The 21,018-nt window shown below is 42.7% G+C and overlaps 1 protein-coding gene across 2 annotated transcripts in view; it reads left to right on the forward strand.

Annotated features, from left to right (window-relative positions):
* Positions 1–9,188: 9,188 nt before the first annotated feature.
* The window catches only part of LOC311129152 (PRKC apoptosis WT1 regulator protein-like), a 66,929-nt gene continuing 55,099 nt past the window's right edge, over positions 9,189–21,018 (forward strand). The window contains exons 1-2 of one of the 2 annotated variants that reach the window (XM_084161452.1): positions 9,189–9,543; positions 9,852–10,576. In XM_084161452.1, coding sequence (XP_084017578.1) covers positions 10,016–10,576 — 561 coding nt within the window. In that variant the 5' untranslated portion in view covers positions 9,189–9,543; positions 9,852–10,015. The remainder of the gene's footprint in view (positions 9,544–9,851; positions 10,577–21,018) is intronic. The other variant, XM_084161453.1, reaches the window with a different exon arrangement.

A 21,018-nucleotide genomic window follows, 5' to 3' on the forward strand; every position in this document is an offset into this window, starting at 1 on the left:
AATTGTTTTACTTTATTGTAATTGTTATTTTATCTTTTTATTGTATCTTAATGTTGAAGAAAACTGTAAGTCGCTCTGGATAAGCGCGTCTGCTAAATGACTAAAATGTAAATGTAAAATGTAAAACTGAAATTCCAATAAAAACACTATTACAAAATTAGGCTGGTGGCGTCCCCTGGGGGATGCAGTGTGTTATGGCTGCTTTCAGAAAGTAAGTCATTGGCCATACCTACCCTCTACAATTATGATATCGACAAACATAGAGGGCTATGTTAGACATGTTAGTGTCTCTGTCAAAACTACTACCTGTATTTTGTTTATAGCAAACAAGAGTGTACATGTTTTAAGAAATGACAACGTCTACTCATTACTATTCATATGTACCAAGTAAAAAGTTCAAGTTTATTTTCACTCATATAGAATGGAAACACCCAGCTCAGCTGGGGAGAACCCAACATCCATGCTCCTCTAGGCCTACAACCACCACCACCTCAGGTCAGTTTGTTTCAACTGCAATAACAAGGATGTGATATAGACCCATGTCAACCATGGATTAGTTTCTCCTGGCACATAGATGACTTGCAGGTTAATGTTTTTGTTGTGAATCTTGTTCTGGAGACAGCTCTGCAGAGTGGTCACTAGCTGGCACAGCCACAAAATCATACAATCTGATTTTAAACCTAACCTTAACCCTAACCTTAACCACACTGCTAACCCTAATGGCTAACCTTAAATGAAGACCAAAAAGGTTTTCATCAATTTTTTCAATATAGCCAATTTTGACTTTGCAACTGGCCTATCTAAAGGGAAATTGCTCAGTTCTGCCTCCTGGACAAGACCCATGACAATAAATATCAACCTACTTCAGGGTGAGGAACCATCTAACATCAAGTTAACTAGGCTGGTGGCGCCCACGGGGGATGCAGTGTGTTATGGCCACTTGCAGAAAGCAAGTCATTGGCTATACTTACCCCTCTACAATTCTGATATCTATGAACATAGAGGGCTATGGGTGGTTTTTGGGTGGTCTGGTTGACACAATTGAATGTTGGAATGTTACAGTAACATCTGTGTTTTTATGTATGCCATCATGTGGTTAATTGTATAGTTGATGGGAACTGGGGCGAGTGAGACATGGGCCATGCTTTGTGCTCATATGCATGGTATGGTATAGAGGCCACTGCAACTCATACCATGCTAGACTACGGACTCTATGGAATCTACAGTTGTGTAAAGTACTTAAGTAAAAATGCTTTAAAGTACTACTTAAGTAGTTTGTTTGGGTATCTGTACATTACTATTTATATTGTTGACAACTTTTACTTTTACTTCACTACATTCCTAAAGAAAATTATGTACTTTTTACTCCAATACATTTCCCTAATACCCAAATGTACTCGTTACATTTTGAATGCTTAGCAGGACAGGAAAATGGTCCAATTCACGCACTTATCAAGAGAACATCCTGGTCATCCCTACTAACTCCGATCTGGCAGACTCACTAAACACACATGATTCATTTGTAAATGATGTCTGAGTGTTGGAGTGTGCCCCTGGCTATATGTAAATAAATAAATAAACAAGAATGGTGCCTTCTGGTATGCCTAATATAATAAATGTGAAATTATTTATACTTTTACTTTAAATACTTAAGTATATTTAAAACCAAATACATTTAGACTTTTACTCAAGTAGTGTTTTACTTGGTGACGTTCACTTTTACTTGAGTCATTTTCTATTAAGGTATCTTTACTTTTACTCAAGTATGACAATTGGGTACTTTTTCCACCTCTGGGAATCTCCCATCAAATGTGACCCTGCATATTGTTTTTAACATTCTTGTCTGTTCTTCCTCTTTTTCTCTCCCTCCCTATCCCAAATCAGAGTTTCTCTGTCACGTGCTACAGCACAGGATACAGCCAATGTAAACAGTATAGTGAAATGGTTGCTTGCTTGCAAGCTCTTCCTCAACAATGCAGTAATACTAAGTCATATAAAATAGATACACACAAGAATATACACTACAAGGTCAATATCAGTGCCAATCAATGTCAGGGATACTGGTGACATTTGTGTAATCAGGGTTAAAGTGTCCCTGTGATCAGATGGGCAACAGAGGAGCTTACATCCACCTTAGAGGATCAGACCTCAAGCCAGAGTTTCACCAGTTCAGTGCTGTGGTCAGTACATATCTCTAATAAAACCTCAGATGGAGTTGCTTATTAATAAAGAGTATGTCATCATTTACATTGATAATAAAAAAATGTCACAAGGCCATTTTAGTTCTCCCAATAACTACTCTTGGCAGAGAGAATGCCCTGCTCCAATGGTGCTCTTCAAATATCCAACTCCAAGCTTAGATAATGCTTTGGGGATAGTCATCATGCAAAATACTTGTATTTTTCCATTTTCTTTTTGCACAAGCATAATGATAGTGGGACGAGCCTGGTTTGTGTCTGGTGTCGATATGGACATTCCTCCATAGCTCCCTCAAACACATTGTCTTCTTCAGGACCTTGAGCAAAGCTAATGGGACAAATATCAGTTGGGACAGCTTCCCAGGTTTAGAAAATGACCAGAGATAATTATAGAAACAAATTGATTTAATTAGTGTAGTCTATTCATGACTTTCCCAGCATCCCAAAGGGAGAGGGGACAATGGTACTGTAGACCAGAAATGGTCATAATGTCATATATGCTTCTATTACAGAGCAGGTGTTTGAGAAACATAGTCAGGACACTGCGTATATGGACTTCTTATTAGTATCTGATGATGTCATTATGATCAAACCAAAACATCTAGAGGACGGTTGTGGTGGCTTCTGTGTGTTTAATGACACACACACAGTGGGGCTGGATTCGCTCTTCTCACTGCAAAGGATGAATGTGTTCTGTTCTGCCTGATCTCCATTGTGAACCTGTGGACCAGACAGAAACCATTTAGATAACAACCTATCTGTTTTCCTGAGATTTCAGTTGGTAAATATAATTAATCATAAACATTTCATCTTAGAGGCAGACTTCATCTGTTCTATTTGATAGGGTAGAATTTTCCCTCACTGAGGCTCAAAGAAAATCACTGGGGGCTTAGCCCCAAAAGCAGCTCATGATTGGCAGCGAGGCCTGATTCTTTGATTCCTGACAACTGTTCTGCCATAAGATTATGTGCTTTTCTGGGTTTGAAATCATCCAGAGAGGGGAATTAGATCTCCACAGCAGCTCCTGTCATACACTGCCTTCTGATCCCTTCACTTCCGCTCCCTCCTCATTTTTTCCACTGCTGTCTATTCATCCCCCTTTCCTCTGTCCTGCACTTTGCTGAAGTTGCAGAGTGTGGTGTGAGCTAACCAACAGAGGCAGAGCAGAGCAGCTGATGAGCACAAAGCTCTCTGCCACCCATATCAGACACGCTGGGTGAACAAAGCCCCTCTGCTCCACAGACAGACAATGGTACAATAGCTGACCGGGCTGTTACAACATGTGCCATACTCCCATTATGGAAGCCCAGATCTGGTAGATTGGACTATTCACACGGGTTGGATGAATGATTAACGAAAACGCTGTGTTAATTGGATCAATTAGAAGAACATTGTGCTTTGGAAGTGTTCAAATTGCATGTGTGCCTGTCTGTCTGTCTGTCTGTCTCTGTGTCCGCTGTCATTCCCCACATACAGTACAGTAGGGCGGTTGGGGACCGGGTTACATAACATTGGGAGTTGCCATTCCCACCCTCATACTCTCTGTTCCCTCTCACTGAGGTGACAAACAGGGAGTCATAAACATATCCTTACTGCAGCAGATAAACCACACATTATTCAGACACTCAGGGTATAGGAGTGGATTAGACCAAAGCAAGTTCAGACAAGACAACACCACTTTTATGCAGCTAACCATATGAGCCTATTCTAGTCCTGTTTATACCTGGTTCTAACATGCAGCCTTTGTCCTGATCTTGTCCACATTCTGATTGTGCCCACATTTTTAGTGTAGATGATACAAATATGCATTGTGATCAGATCTTATGTGTAAACAGACGAAATCAGGTAAAGATCAGGAGGACGAAGGATACATGCTAACGGCAGACATAAACAGGGCTATTGATTCATGCACACTGCCTACGATGGTATGATACATCTACTGATGCAACATCTGTAGCTGACATCCTATTGGCTAAACCAGAGTAGAAGCCAATCAGCAGAGGGATGTGCTGACTCAGTGGTACAGAACATGGAACAGGTTGGCTAACTGTCCCACTTAGTCACCCACTACATCACACTCACCAGATGGCACCCCGCAGATGGCATGGGCAGCCGTTGGAGAGCACAGGCGGGGTAACGAACATACACATACTGGACAGAGAGAGAGACCCATGGATCCATGGAGCCAGAGTCCACATCACCAGAGGAGTACAGGCAGGGGTCAAACCCTAAACCTGACTGGGGCCTTTGGTACAGTAGAGAATGATCCGGTTCTGATGTGGCTAGTCGACTTCTTTACATGTAATTTGGGGTGGTCCTTCTCTCTCTCTCTCTCTCTCTCCCTCTCTCTCTCTCTCTCTCTCTCTCTCTCTCTCTCTCTCCCCCCCTTCCCTCCCTCCCTCTCTCTGTGTGTGAGGAAGAGTGTCACCCAGGGCTCTGTTGTCCATCTCTGCCTCACTTCCTTCCTGCCTCTGGCCAAGCTTATTCCAGAGGGCCAGTCAGCCATGCTGTACATTCCACTGAGAGGCCTTCTCCTCAGCTCTTCTGGTATGTCAAACACACTCACAAGACTTGTAAGGCATATGGTGCAGTCTGTGTTGTGAGTCTGATTGCCCAGTCACTTACAGAAAGGAGATAATGACTCAGACTTAGACCATAATATTGAGCATTATGATCCAAAATGGGTAAATAAGGGAATGTTATGTAGTGCTGAGGGATGATGCCGTTTGGTGAGTGTCCCTTCGGGATGTGAATGTTTTTATAGAGTTAGTACAATATACACAGCGTTTACAAAACATTAAGAACACCTTCCTAATACTGAGTTGCACAACCCAATAAGGGATCATAGCTTTCACCTGGATTCACCTGGTCAGTCTATGTCATGGAAAGAACAGGTGTTCTTAATGTTTTGTCCACTCAGTGTAAGTTTATATCCACAAAAAGCTCCAGTTGAAACTGAATAAAGGGAGATAATTTTCATTTTATACGCCACCTCATGGCTTTTAACTTAATACATAACTGTGGGATGGATAAAAAAACTGTGAACCAAAAACGGTGGATATTATATTATGGTTTTAGATTAAATTCGGGTTACTGGCTATGAAGATTTTACTGTTTGGCTGCTCTCTGTATTTTTCTACAACTCCACCGCAAATGTGCAGTCTGGGCTATGTGTAACATGGAAGAAAAAGTTATCTTGGCATTCATTGAAAATGCCAGACTGCTTTTACAGAAGGTCTTGATCCCACCAGAGATAAGACTTAACACTGTGAGACGTTTAGAAAGGGAGTTCACGCACTTATCTCCTCCAGTGGAAATGCATTATCGGAATGCTAAGTGGGATTTAGTTGAAAGAGGAGCACAGCCACTGTGAGCGACAACCACTGTCCCCTCGTATTTCAGGTTCTCAAAAAGCAGAGAGAAAAATGCTAAATATGCAGCAATGTGACCTCAACCCTTAGATCAGCCACTATTTTTAGACGAAGGCGTCTAACTCCTTTCACTTAGGTACTTTTCTCCTTCATCACCAATAAATAACGTTGGCACATGTACAATACTGCCCAATATATGTAGTTTACTTGTACAAACAGTAGATTATTATATATACTATTTATAGGGTAGTTCAAATTGCTAATGGAGGACCTCATTGTTGAGGAATGTGTTTTGCTTCTTAAATTGCTTGTAGTATTGTATGTTCTTTTTACGTTGTATGTTTGAATGTTGCACATTTTATCAATTGTGTTCATGCATGGCTCCCTTGTAAAAGAGGCATTGGTCTCAATGGGACTCCCTGCTAAAGGTGAAATAAAATGATAAAATAGAGACGTTCATAAAGGGACTTCACACACTTATCTCCCTCAGTGGAAATGCATTATTGGAATGCTAAGTGGGATTTAGTTGAAAGAGGAGCACAGATTGTCAAATGGTCAGAAAAAAATCCCCTGTCCTCTGACTGTGTGCCATGTCTTTATTGAACACATATCTGGACATTGAAAATGTTGCCTAAATACCAGTGCAATCTTGGGAAACAGGTTATAGCTTCCTGCATATCTACCCTCAGCACACTCCTTCAGCAGTAACCAACCCAGCCCAGCTAAGCTATGGAGCCATTATCACGGCATGAAATTAGGTTTCAAACAGCAAGAGCCTATAAGTTTAAATCACAGAGCGGAGAGGGAGTGAGATACTCGTGCTTGTCTGGGGCAAGTAGCGATGGAGTAATGGGCCCTCAGAGGGAGGAGAGAGCTGCACAGAGAAGTGGTATGGTAATCAACACACAGACTGAATAGCTAGGAATGTCAACCAGAGTTATTGCGCTGGAGCTCTGCATCCATCGCTACACCGCAACAGATGCAGCAGTATATTTCCTTAAATAGGGATCATTAAACATAAGGACCGAATAACATGTAAATAACTCCAGGGGATATGGCAGCTTCCAAAGCATGTTGCAAGAGAGCTGGAAATAAGCACCCACTGTATTCACATAATCACAGCCTGTTATTATGTGAATACAGTGGGTTCTTAGGTTCTGTTTGGTATGATTGTAAAATATCTCAAACCAAACAGAACCTAATCAACCCAAAGAGAACCTACACTTTAATCACCCAATGCATTCACATAATTAATCAGGGGTGGTGTGAATAGTGAAGATACTATTGGCTGCATACTGGCTGTTCAGCCAAGGTCACTGTCTTGTTTGAACCCAGCTAGGATATCTCTAATATAATAAATAATATGCCATTTAGCAGACACTTTTATCAAAGCGACTTACAGTCACGTGTGCATACATTTTTACGTATGGGTGGTCCCGGGGATTGAACCCACTACCCTGGCGTTACAAGCGCCATGCTCTACCAATTGAGCTACAGAGGACTCTGAGTGAGTCTTCTCCCATTCATCCATATGGCTGTATTGCCATCACTATATCACTGTGAATCTGCCTGGCACCCTCACTCAACCTGTGTCCTTTTGGGTTATTTTCAACCTGCTCTTATGGGAAGTGTGGAAACAACTATGCACTTACATCATGACACTCACACATAGCCACATAGTACAGTGTTGGTGTTAGTAGTGGGTTGGTATGCCTGTTTTGTTATTGAGAGATGAATAATGTTCACCACTGAAGAGCTCTGGGGCTGAGTGACTCATCCGACGCCTTAGGGAGGTTTTCTGTGGGATCTGCGTGGAAGCATCAACAACAAACTGTTCAAAGCAGAGGAGGCTGGTGGGAGGAGCTACAGTGAGGGAAAAAAGTATTTGATCCCCTGCTGATTTTGTACGTTTGCCCACTGACAAAGACATGATCAGTCTATCATTGTAATGGTAGGTTTATTTGAACAGTGAGAGACAGAATAACAACAAAAAAATCCAGAAAAACACATCACAAATGTTATTAATTGATTTGCATTTTAATTAGGGAAATAAGTATTTGACCCCCTCTCAATCAGAAAGATTTCTGGCTCCCAGGTGTCTTTTATACAGGTAACGAGCTGAGACTAGCAGCACACTCTTAAAGGGAGTGCTCCTAATCTCAGTTTGTTACCTGTATAAATGACACCTGTCCACAGAAGCAATCAATCAATCAGATTCCAAACTCTCCAACCTGGCCAAGACCAAAGAGCTCTCCAAGGATGTCAGGGACAAGATTGTAGACCTACACAAGGCTGGAATGGGCTACAAGACCATCGCCAAGCAGCTTGGTGAGAAGGTGACAACAGTTGGTGCGATTATTCGCAAATGGAAGAAACACAAAAGAACTGTCAATCTCCCTCGGCCTGGGGCTCCATGCAAGATCTCACCTCGTGGAGTTGCAATGATCATGAGAACGGTGAGGAATCAGCCCAGAACTACACGGGAGGATCTTGTCAATGATCTCAAGGCAGCTGGGACCATAGTCACCAAGAAAACAATTGGTAACACACTACGCCGTGAAGGACTGAAATCCTGCAGCGCCCGAAAGGTCCCCCTGCTCAAGAAAGTACATATACAGGGCCGTCTGAAGTTTGCCAATGAACATCTGAATAATTCAGAGGAGAACTGGGTGAAAGTGTTGTGGTCAGATGAGACCAAAATGGAGCTCTTTGGCATCAACTCAACTCGCCATGTTTGGAGGAGGAGGAATGCTGCCTATGACCCCAAGAACACCATCCCCACCGTCAAACATGGAGGTGGAAACATTATGCTTTGGGGGTGTTTTTCTGCTAAGGGGACAACTTCACCACATCAAAGGGACAATGGACGGGGCCATGTACCGTCAAATCTTGGGTGAGAACCTCCTTCCCTCAGCCAGGGCATTGACAATGGGTCGTGGATGTGTATTCCAGCATGACAATGACCCAAAACACACGGCCAAGGCAACAAAGGAGTGGCTCAAGAAGAAGCACATTAAGGTCCTGGAGTGGCCTAGCCAGTCTCCAGACCTTAATCCCATAGAAAATCTGTGGAGGGAGCTGAAGATTTGAGTTGCCAAACGTCAGCCTCGAAACCTTAATGACTTGGAGAAGATCTGCAAAGAGGAGTGGAACAAAATCCCTCCTGAGACGTGTGCAAACCTGGTGGCCAACTACAAGAAACATCTGACCTCTGTGATTGCCAACAAGGGTTTTGCCACCAAGTACTAAGTCATGTTTTGCAGAGGGGTCAAATACTTATTTCCCTCATTAAAATGCAAATCAATTTATAACATTTTTGACATGCATTTTTCTGGATTTTTTTGTTGTTATTCTGTCTCTCACTGTTCAAATAAACCTACCATTAAAATGATAGACTGATCATGTCTTCGTCAGTGGGCAAACGTACAAAATCAGCAGGGGATCAAATACTTGATTCCCTCACTGTATAGGAGGACGGGCTCGTTGTAATGGCTGGAATGGAATAATGGAAAGGTATCAAACATATGGAAACCACATGTTTGACGCTGTTCCAGAATTCCATTACAGCCATTACAATGAGCCCGTCCTCTTACAGCTCCTCCCACCAGCCGCCACTAACACAGCCTATAGATATAAGATATAAGTCTATGATCAGGGTGAGATTTTTGTTATTGTTGTTAATTTCCACCCTGTAGCGTAGATGCTGTAACAAATAAACATTTAGTTGTTAAATAGGGATCAAAGAAAGGTGTTTAGTACAACGCAAACATTTTTAATAATAGAATAGGATACATCCGTTTAATTTCGTATGTATTCGTGAGTCTTCGTATGGGTTCGGTGAAGCCCAGGAGAAGGGGCTGAGTCCGAGCCGCACTGTTCCCTTGGTTGCGTGTGACTAATCGAGTTTGCCAGTGAAGTAGGCTATATCCCACGGAATGTTCACCTGAGAGAGCGAAAGCACTGCAAAATAACAGGTGAGTCTTATTAGAAACGCATGTCACTGTTACAATAGTTCACTAAGTGATTCATGTTACTTTGTAATATTTTTTTGGGAAAAAGACAACTTCTAAGAATGATCGACTTGTGACCATCTAGCACCAACTTTGCAATGAATTATATAGTTCAAGCCCTGTTTGTTTATGGGTAGGCTAGTTTGTAAAAACAACCTTTGATACACGTCCAATGTGATGAACTTTACACACGGATAGTAATTTGGAAATGAGGTAGTTTCATTGAAGTTTGGACCAAATTTACACTAACTGTGATTCTCCATTACCTGTAGACCGAGTCGTTTTGAGAAATGTGGTGCCATTAGAAGCGAAGGACGATTGCACCGTAACCTGATTAAAAACGGAAATTACAAATTCCCTGCTGAAGGAGCGTAGTTTACAAACTTAGAAAAGCCACTGGTGAAAAACCCACACATACAAAACGAAAAAAAGGAACATGGCAACGGGTGGATTTAAACCAAATGCACAGACAGACTTTCTGGAGGAATGGAAGGCTAAACGGGAGAAAATGAGGGCAAAAATGCTCGGGGACATCGCTGCGGCCACCGGCGCGGGCACTGGTGGTATTGCCCCTGCCACTGCGTCCCTGGGGAGCCACAGCAACAAAAGTGAGATGCGCAATGCCACCTCGAGCACCGAACTTAACAACAACGGCAACCCGGACCGCGGGACATCATACCCTATGGCTCGCTCATCATCCTCCTCAGCCTTGAAGAGACCTGACGATGACCCACACCCGACACCAGCCGTCAGAGGAGCGAATACACCGGGGAGTAACCTGAAGAAGACACCGCAACTGGTGCCCTGCACCCCACAAGAGTCCAGCCCCACTGCATGCAATGACCATGGCAGTGACAAGGAGAGCCCCTCACCCAGTAAAGGCAAAGAGAAGAAGAACAGTGGTCCAAGCGCCAGGAAGGGGAAAGGACAGATAGAGAAGAGAAAGCTCAGGGAGAAGCGCAGATCAACAGGTGTTGTCAGCATGCCATCCACCGAGGTGAGTCCAAAATGTCTGGAACTTTCATTTATTTACACATCATCGCCTAGTTATTAAGCATGACTCATGGTGTTGGATGAGACTGTTTAATCTCTGTACTGGCAACCTGTAGGCCTATGCCCACAAAAAAGTTATGAAACCACTGGGGAAAAGACTGCATAAAAGATGGACTTATCTGTCCCTTAGGTTCTGTCATTATCATTATGAAAACAAACATTTAATCTACCATATGGGTTGGATATTTGTGGGAAAAGAATGGTTTGAGACTGAGTAGCTTTAATGGCTAATGAGAAGTCATCAAAACATTCATTCTTCTGACCTTCAAAAGGCCCACATAAACATGTCTGTTCCAGTCGAGTGTTTATGAAGACCTTCTGTCTGGCACAGACATGAGAATGCTGAAAATGTGCGGAGAGAGCAGTATCATTGTTATTGCACTTAAATCATGTCACAGCCTGGCCGAGGTTCAGATTAAAGCGGGGAGGCTGATGAAAGCATGACAACCACCAGTCCGCCACTCAATAATATGTCTGTCCTGTTATTCTAAGAACTTCCACCATCAGGGAAATGATATGTATACAGTGCCTTCAGAAAGTATTCTCACCCCTTGACTTTTTCCACATTTTGTTGTGTTACAGCTTGAATTTAAAATTGATTAAATTGAGATTTTGTGTCACTAGCCTACACACAATACCCCATAACGTCAAAGTGCAATTATGTTTTTAGAAATGTTTACAAATTAATTAAAAATGAAAAGCTGAAATGTCTTGAGTCAATAAGTATTCAACCCCTTTGTTTATGGCAAGCCTAAATAAGGCTAAAAATGTGCTTAACAAGTCACATTAAGTTGCATGGACTCACTCTGTGTGCAATAATAGTGGTTAGCATAATTTTTGAATGACTACCTCATCTCTGTACCCCACACACACAATTATTTGTAAGGTCTCTCAGTTGAGCAGTCAATTTCAAACATAGATTCAACCACAAAGACCAGGGAGGTTTTCCAATGCCTCGCAAAGAAGGGCACTTGTTAGTAGATGGGTAAAAATAAAAAAGCAGACATTGAATATCCCTTTGAGCATGGTGAAGTTATTAATTACAGTTTGGATGGTGTATCAATACACCCAGTCACTACAAATATACAGGTGTCTTTCTTAACTCAGTTGCCAGAAGGAAAGAACTCGGGGATTTCACCATGAGGCCAATGGTGACTTTAAAACAGTTAGAGTTTAATGGCTGTGATAGGAGAACTGAGGATGGATCAAACAATGTTGTAGTTACTCCACAATACTAACCTAAATGACAGAGTGAAAAGAAGGAAGCCTGTACAGAATACAAATAAATACTTTCATTCCTGAATACAAAGCATTATGTTTGGGCCAAATCCAACTCAACATATCACTGAGTACCACTCTACATATTTTCAAGCATGGTGGTGGCTGTGTCATGTTATGGGTATGCTTGTCATCGGCAAGGACTCCAGAGGATAAAAAGAAATGGAATAGAGCTAAGCAAAGGCAAAATCCTAGAGGAAAACCTGGTTCCGTCTGCTTTCCGATAGACACTAGGAGACAAATTCACCTTTCAGCAGGACAATAACCTAAAACACAAGGCCAAATATACACTGGAGTTGCTTACCAAGATGACATTGAAAGTTCCTGAGTGGCCTAGTTACAGTTTTGACTTTAAATCAGCTTGAAAATCTATAGCGAGACTTGAAAATGGCTGTCTAGCAATGATCAACAACCAACTTGACAGAGCTTGAAGAATTTAAAAAAGAATAATGTGCAAATATTGTACTATCCAGGTGTGCAAAGCTCTTAGAGACTTACCCGGAAAGACTCACAGCTGTAATTGATGGCAAAGATGATTCTAACGTGTTGATTCAGGGGTGTGAATACTTATGTAAATTAGATATTTAATTGTCAATAAATTAGCAAACATTTTAAACATGTTATCACTTTGTCATTATCAGTTATTGTGTGTAGATGGGTGAGAATTTTTTTGATTTAATCCATTTTTAATTCAGGCTATAACACAACAATGTGGAATAGGTCAAGGGGTCTGAATACTTTCTGAAGCCACTGTATAATGGGCATGTTTCATGACGTTGACACTGGCTCAGAGCCTTGAAGCCACGTAGTGTAGTCTACATATTAGGGGCCTGGCTTTTCTGACAGCTTCCCAGACCCCAGACCCACGCTGCCCTCTGTGGAGTTTCACCTCAAATCAAATAAATCAAATCAAATGTATTGGTCACGTACACATGGTTAGCAGATGTTATTGCGAGTGTAGCGAAATGCTTGTGCTTCTAGTTCCGACAGTGCAGCAATATCTAGCAAGTAATATCTAACAGTTCCACAACAAAAACCTAATACACACAAATCTAAGTAAAGGAATGGAATAAGAATATATAAATATATGGATGAGCATTGTCATTATCAGAATGGCATAGGCTAAGATGCAATAGATAGTATAGAATACAGTTTATACATATGAGATGGGTAATGCAAGATATGTAAACATTATTAAAGTGACTAGTGTTCCATTTATTAAAGTGCCCAGTGATTTTCAAGTCTGTATGTAGGCAGCAGCCTCTCTGTACTAGTGATGGCTATTTAACAGTCTGATGGCCTTGAGATATAAGCAGTTTTTCAGTCTCTCGGTCCCAGCTTTGATGCACCTGTACTGACCTCGCCTTCTGGATGATAGCGGGGTGAACAGGCAGTGGCTGAGGTGGTAGTTGTCCTTGATTCTCTTTTTGGCCTTCCTGTGACATCGGGTGCTGTAGGTGTCCTGGAGGGCAGGTAGTTTGCCCCCGGTGATGCGTTGTGCAGACCACACTACTCTCTGGAGAGCCCTGCTGGGGGGGTGCTGTTGCCGTACCAGGCAGTGATACAGCCCAACAGGATGCTCTCAATTGTGCATCTGTAAAAGTTTGTGAGGGTTTTAGGTGACTGGCCAAATTTCTTCAGCCTCCTGAGGTTGAAGAGACGCTGTTGCGCCTTCTTCACCACACTGTCTGTGTGGGGGGACCATTTCAGTTTGTCAGTGATATGTACGCCGAGGAACTTAAAACTTTCCACCTTCTCCACTGCTGTCCCGTCGATGTGGATAGGGAGGTTGACCAGTGTCTCAGTTGGCTGGTGACAGCCTGTTATTAGGCGGTCGGCGGTGCCAGTCAAGGACTACTGCAACTCGCTGTTGGCTGGCCTCCCTGCCTGTGCCATTAAACCCCTACAACTCATCCAGAATGCCGCAGCCCGTCTGGTGTTCAACCTTTCCAAGTTCTCTCACGTCACCCCCCTCCTCCGCACACTCCACTGGCTTCCAGTTGAAGCTCGCATCCGCTACAAGACCATGGTGCTTGCCTATGGAGCAGTGAGGGGAACGGCACCTCTGTACCTTCAGGCTCTGATCAGTCCCTACACCCAAACGAGGGCATTGCGTTCATCCACCTCTGGCCTGCTGGCTCCCCTTCCTCTGCGGAAGCATAGTTCCCGCTCAGCCCAGTCAAAACTGTTCGCTGCTCTGGCACGCCAATGGTGGAACAAGCTCCCTCACGACGCCAGGACAGCGGAGTCACTCACCACCTTCCGGAGAAATTTGAAACCCCACCTCTTTAAGGAATACCTGGGATAGGATAAAGTAATCCTTCTACCCCCCCCCCCCCCCCCCCCCAAAAAAAATATAAGAGGATAAGAGCGTCTGCTAAATGACGTAAATGTGCCCTTGAGCAAGGCACTTAACCCTAATTGCTCCTGTAAGTCGCTCTGGATAAGAGCGTCTGCTAAATGACTAAAATGTAAAATGTAAGGAGTTTGAGAAGCTGGTCAGAAGCAAAGCCGTAATGCTAGGTTTCAACCCCACAGATCATGCCAAACTATGTGCGATCATGCCCCATGCAACAACATTGCCTGTGTTAGGGGCGGCAGGTAGCTTAGTGGGTAAGAGCATTGTGCCAGTAACCGAAAGGTCGCTGTTTCTAATCCCCGAATCGACTAGGTGAAAAAATCTGTCGATGTGCCCTTAAGCAAGGCACTTAACCCTAATTGCTCCTGTAAGTCGCTCTGGATAAGAGTGTCTGCTAAATGACTAAAATGTAATGTAAATGTAATTGCATTGCATCTTTCCCATGGTAAATCTAAACCCTGACACCGCGATCGCTGTATGATTTGGACCCTCTTCACACAAGGCCCCTTGTGTTATGCATTTTGTTGAATAGGTACACTGGGGCATAATCAGCCTGCTTGTTCTGTGGGGCGCAATAGCTGTTGAGGGGGTTTCAGAGCAATAGGATCATTCTCCCTATGATGGGCTGATAATGGCTTCACGGTTAACCGACGCAAACACTGTGGCTCTGCTGTGGAGTGTCAATCAGGACCACCTCCTGCATTCCAGGAAGGTGTCTCATTTCAGCCTCCCTGTCCGTCTCACCCTCTCTGACGGAGAATGGTATGTGTCTACTGGCTGTTGGAGACCTCTGACCCGCTTAACAAATGCTTACTGAACAACGGAATACTGCTTAAGTGATGTGTGTGTGAAGATAACGCTGTCTGAGTGTGTTTCGGGCGAGGTGAGTACTATCTCGCTCTCTCTCTCTTTTTCTCTCTCTTTAGGATGTTTGTGTTGTGTCAGTGGTCCGTTTCCTGTTGGCCTCACTGTGGCTTAGGCCTAATTTATGAGCCTCATGTTTTATGGGGCCGTCCATGTTTTATGACCAGCAGTGTGTTATAAGGCTCTGTTTGGAGACTGAGTTGCTTTCACTCGGGAGCGTGAACTTTGTTTCATGTGGTGGACTGGATCTCTCTGATAAAGGCTGCTGCTGCTGTTGTGTCTGGAACACCCAGAGCCATTTGTCAGTAGCAACAGTGAACAGACTGTATGATAGGGCAGGCTACACATTGGTGCCAATTAGCACAGGGCAATTCCATGGTAACGGAAAACGCTGAGACTCACATTTTTCACTTAAAAATGTATACCAAACAAAAACCATTGATTTCAAAGTTTAACAAACCATACAACTCTATGCACAAGGACTACTTTGAACAATTTCCACATTAAATTTAGTAAAAACACATTTACAGGAAGAACTGTGCAGATACAAAGTTTGGTAACAGAATAAAACTGAGGGAGATTTTACCGTAATTATGTTACTAAACATTGCATCTGCACAGTGTTTCCAGTAAAACACTTAAACATTTTTTTTTTTTGTAAATTGTTCAAAGTAGTCATTGTGCATAGAGTTGTATGGTTTGTTAAACTTTGAAATCAATGGTTTTTGCTTGGCATACATTTTAAAGTGAGTCTCAGCGTAATTCCGTTACCATGGAATTGCCCCACACTGGTGATAGGTAGCCTAGCGATTTAAGAGCGCTGGTCCAGTAACCGAAAAGTCACTGGTTCAAATCCCAGAGCCGACTAGGTAAAAAAATCTGTCATTGGGCCCTTGAATAAGGTCCTCAACCCTAATTCTGCTAAATGACTAAAATGTCAAATGTAAAAATGATAGGGCCGCAGTGTATAGCCGAGGGGATTTCTCAGAGCTTCTTCCTGGTTGCTGTTTAATCACTTTTTTGTGTAGTTTATGCATATGTCATGGGCTAAGAGGAGTGTGTGTGTGTGTTAACTGTACATGTTCATGCTGATATCTTTCACTCCACGGACAAAGCAATGTGATTATAACATTTATTTTCCTATGAGAAACTGCATCAACAAAGTGCTAATAAATGGAAGGCCCGTTGTTTGACAGTTGGCTTTGCCTCAAAATGTTTATGGCCCATTGGTAGATAAAGCCACAGCTCCAGCCTGATTGGTAGGCCTATCATTAACATTTTGAGCTCAAATGCCAACTGCAACAGTTTTGTTTTGTGAGGCTACCACAAGGTAGCACAGTTTGTACCCACAGTTTCTAAAGATCCATCTGATCATATCTAGCTCTGGATATATGCACAACAAGGTCTCTCCAGGTGAGTGAGTTGAGTTTTATCTGATAATTGAATTCAATTACACCATTTAAACATCTGTAAACCTTCTTGAGTGAAATACTGTCGTGTTGAAACCCAGATTTTCTTTACCATCACTTGATATTGTTGTGCTTAAAGTAGCAGCACTGTCAATGAGGGGTAAAGCAGCAAATCTGAGTATATGGGACGTGCTGAGACAGAGTTTTGCCATATAGCTACATTAACTCCCCCTTGGCCTGTACTGAAGCCCTGGGGAATGTAACGTTTGATATAGATGTGGTAAAGTGGCCTAGCTCATATTTCTATCACCCCTCTTGCTTTCAATTCCTGGTCAAACCAGTCTGACTCACAACCAGAAGCTGTGGGATTGCACACACCTTACAGTACAACGCCTCTCCACCATGTGACCTACTTGTTGTGTGTATGTACTGACACGTAGAGTTGAAGTCGGAAGTTTACATACACCTTAGCCAAATACATTTAAACACAGTTTTTCACAATTCCTGACATTTAATCCTAGTAAAAATTCCCTGTCTTAGGTCAGTTAGGATCACCACTTTATTTTAAGAATGTGAAATGTCAGAATAATAGTAGAGAATTATTTATTTCAGCTTTTATTTCTTTCATCACATTCCCAGTGGGTCAGAAGTTTACATACACTCAATTAGTATTTGGTAGCATTGCCTTTAAATTGTTTAACTTGGGTCAAACGTTTCGGGTAGCCTTCCACAAGCTTCCCACAATACGTTGGGTGGTTTTTGGCCCATTCCTCCTGACATAGCTGGTGTAACTGAGTCAGGTTTGTAGGCCTCCTTGCTCACACACGCTTTTTCAGTTCTGCCCACACATTTTCTATAGGATTGAGGTCAGGGCTTTGTGATGGCCACTCCAATACCTTGACTTTGTTGTCCTTAAGCCATTTTGCCACAACTTTGGAAGTATGCTTGGGGTCATTGTCCATTTGGAAGACCCATTTGCGACCAAGCTTTAACTTCCTGGCTGATGTCTTGAGATGCTGCTTCCATATATCCACATCATTTTCCTTCCTCATGATGCCATCTATTTTGTGAAGTGCACCAGACCCTCCTGCAGAAAAGCACCCCCACAGCATGATGCTGCCACCCCCATGCTTCACGGTTGGGATGGTGTTCTTCGGCTTGCAAGTAACCCCCTTTTTCCTCCAAACATAACAATGGTCATTATGGCCAAACAGTTCTATTTTTGTTTCATCAGACCAGAGGACATTTCTCCAAAAAGTACGATCTTTGTCCCCATGTGCAGTTGCAAACCGTAGTCTGGCCTTTTTATGGCGGTTTTGGATCAGTGGCTTCTTCTTTGCTGAGCGGCCTTTAAGGTTATGTCAATATAGGACTCGTTTTACTGTGGATATAGATACTTTTGTACCTGTTCCCTCCAGCATCTTCACAAAGTCCTTTGCTGTTGTTCTGGGATTGATTTGCACTTTTCGCACCAAAGTACATTCATCTCTAGGAGACAGAATGCGTCTCTTTCCTGAGCGATATGACGGCTGCATGGTCCCATGGTGTTTATACTTGCGTACTATTGTTTGTACAGATGAACGTGGTACCTTCAGGTGTTTGGAAATTGCTCCCAAGGATGAACCAGACATGTGGAGTTCTACAAATATTTTCTGAGGTCTTGGCTGATTTCTTTGGATTTTCCCATGATGTCAAGCAAAGAGGCACTGAGTTTGAAGGTATGCCTTGAAATACATCCACAGGTACACCTCCAATTGACTCAAATGATGTCAATTAGCCTATCAGAAGCTTCTAAAGCCATGACATCATTTTCTGGTATTTTCCAAGCTGTTTAAAGGCACTGTCAACTTAGTGTATGTAAACTTCTGACCCACTGGAATTGTGATACAGTGAATTATAAGTGAAATAATCTGTCTGTAAACAATTGTTCGAAAAATTACTTGTGTCATGTACAAAGCAGATGTCCTAACCGACTTGCCAAAACGATAGTTTGTTAACAAGACATTTGTGGAGTGGTTGAAAAACGAGTTTTAATGACTCCAACCTAAGTGTATGTAAACTTCCGACTTCAACTGTATGTGTAACTGATAGATGCGCACACACACAATCCATGTTGTTTTTAAATGTATGTAATTGTAAAGTATTTTGTCTGTAATATCTTTTTACGTTATGTGTCGGACCCCAGTAAAACTAGCTGTCGCCGTTGACGTCGGCTAATGGGGAACCTAATAATTCAAATCACACATCCTAGCGCGGGAGGCCTGTTTTGCTGCTACACTCTCTTCCTGTCCTCTGGGAGTTGTATATGTTTTTGCTCCACTACTTCTGGACCTTATACTGGGGCTGTCGTACTTTCTGTCATTCATCTGTGTTCTGGTTCCACCTCTGAAGATACCTCTCTTCCTGCTGTTGTACGATCATAAATTATTCTGTTCTAAAGGCCTCCCACAGACTGTTTTCATTCACTCCTTCTAATAGGCATGAAAGCAATGGCCAGGGAAAGTTTTGAGCATCAGTGTAATAGGGTGTTATTCAATTGTAAGGTAATTAGGTAAACCATAGGATGCTCGAAGAGGTACTTAAATTTTTTTAAAAAGCTTTCTATACATCTGTTTTAAAGGAATGTAAGAATGAAAGTGCTATTGGGTGGAGCCTGTTTTACTCGCTCCTAAAACCTTTCCCAAACAAGGTCACATCATCACTGGAAATACCATAGGGATTGGATCATGGACTTGGGTAAGCAAGGAATTATGTTAAACTCTCTAATCCAAAGAGCATTTTTTAATACCCAGGCTCTTTTGCCAGTTATTTGAGTTTACAAGAACATTTGACAGGTTGACTAATTAGCAGGAGTTGTAGATGGTTTACGAGGAAATGTTCGCCTGGTTCCATGACATGGTTACCAGGTAGGCCCCTAATACAGGTGGCACCCGACGGTCTCTCAGCACCTCATAAAACACCCCGCTCCCCCTAATGGGCTGTGGCACAGGGTTTTGTGCATGTTTTCGGAACGTTGCGTAAACGACAGCTCTCATTAATGCGCCCTCTGACTAGGTGAGGCCCAGTGAATAGCCAGCCGTTCATTACCCTGTCAGGGGGAATCATATCACTTAATCAGACCAAGGGAATGTGATAGGTAAACTGGAGCCTTCACTATGAGAATACAGTAGTTCTGGCTGCTCCTCCAATGGCTCTCTGACTGACCTGGCCCCTGCTTACTCCCCACATCCTCTTGGCTTGTCACAGGTTAATGAGCTCACTTTCTGGCAAGGAATCCAGTTTTAGCAACACATGATCACAGGAGTATGTATACATTTCAGCAGGCCTGACAAGAAAGTAGCCTGCCTAATTTGGAGTCATGTTCCGAATGTGTAGGTTTGTAGAGTGTTCTGTTCTAACCCTGGCCATAGATTTATCTACTGTAATTGGGTCAGTGCTCTTTAGTTATGGGGCTATTTAGGAGCTCCATGTGGTATATTATTATTTGGCAAGAAAGAATGCTCCCCTGCGCTGCCTCTCTCAGAGAATGCAAACCTGATTGCCCAGGGGTAATGGGCATTGGTGTCTGGAGCACGTGTCTGGTGAATGAGTAAGAACTCGCCCCCTCCCTTTAGTACAACAGAACCACACAGTCATGGTCTCAATGGACAGTAGTACGCTGGACCCTATAAATCTACCTTTTACAGAGACGCCTGTTTGCACATTCTGTTTGCGTGAGAAATGACACGCTCCTCTGTCACTGCTTGGATGACGCAGTCGCTGTCTGAGTAGCCAATCATTAACTCACAATCAAAACCAGGAAGTGCAGCGAGCTATGGGAGACTTGTTTGTTACTTAATATGGTGTTGTTGAGGTTAATGTCCTACTGTGTTGTGAATTGTGACTATGAATGATTGATCAACTGTTCTAATAGTAAATCATACCGTGACTGATCTTCCCTCTTGGTGTGTTGTTGACCCATATTTTAAACTATTCGTTGGACACAAACAATTTGGTACTAATTCCCCGCGAGGCACTTCATTTACCGTAAGACCTAGAGTAAAATGCTTATGTTTTGGAATTGTGTCACGGAACATGGAAGCGTTCTCCTTTGAACTAAATGGGGATTTAGTCTCCCCTCATTGAGGTTAACGCATTCATAATCCAGTACCAGATATGCAGACAGTGAGTTCCTTTCATCTGTCTTAGTTCTTTTTCCATATATTTTCCTGCCAATACCAGCCATCACGCTAACAGTATTAACATTAACTTTTGCATGTTATTGTAACTGAAATGTCCTGCCCTTGATATATCTACTAATAGTTTATGGTTTCACACGGATGCATGGGGTAGTGGTTTTCATGCCTCCCCTTTGGAAACTGCCACTTAGCCCCCCACTGTGTTCTTGTGGAAGCTTGGGCTGCCACATTCAGCTGCTGCATGCGGAGAGCTCATAGAGAGATTCAGTGGATTGGGGTTTGTCTGCTGATCAGCTTGC

The sequence above is a fragment of the Coregonus lavaretus genome (assembly GCF_964263955.1).
Source record: "Coregonus lavaretus genome assembly, chromosome: 5".
Lineage (NCBI taxonomy): Eukaryota > Metazoa > Chordata > Actinopteri > Salmoniformes > Salmonidae > Coregonus > Coregonus lavaretus.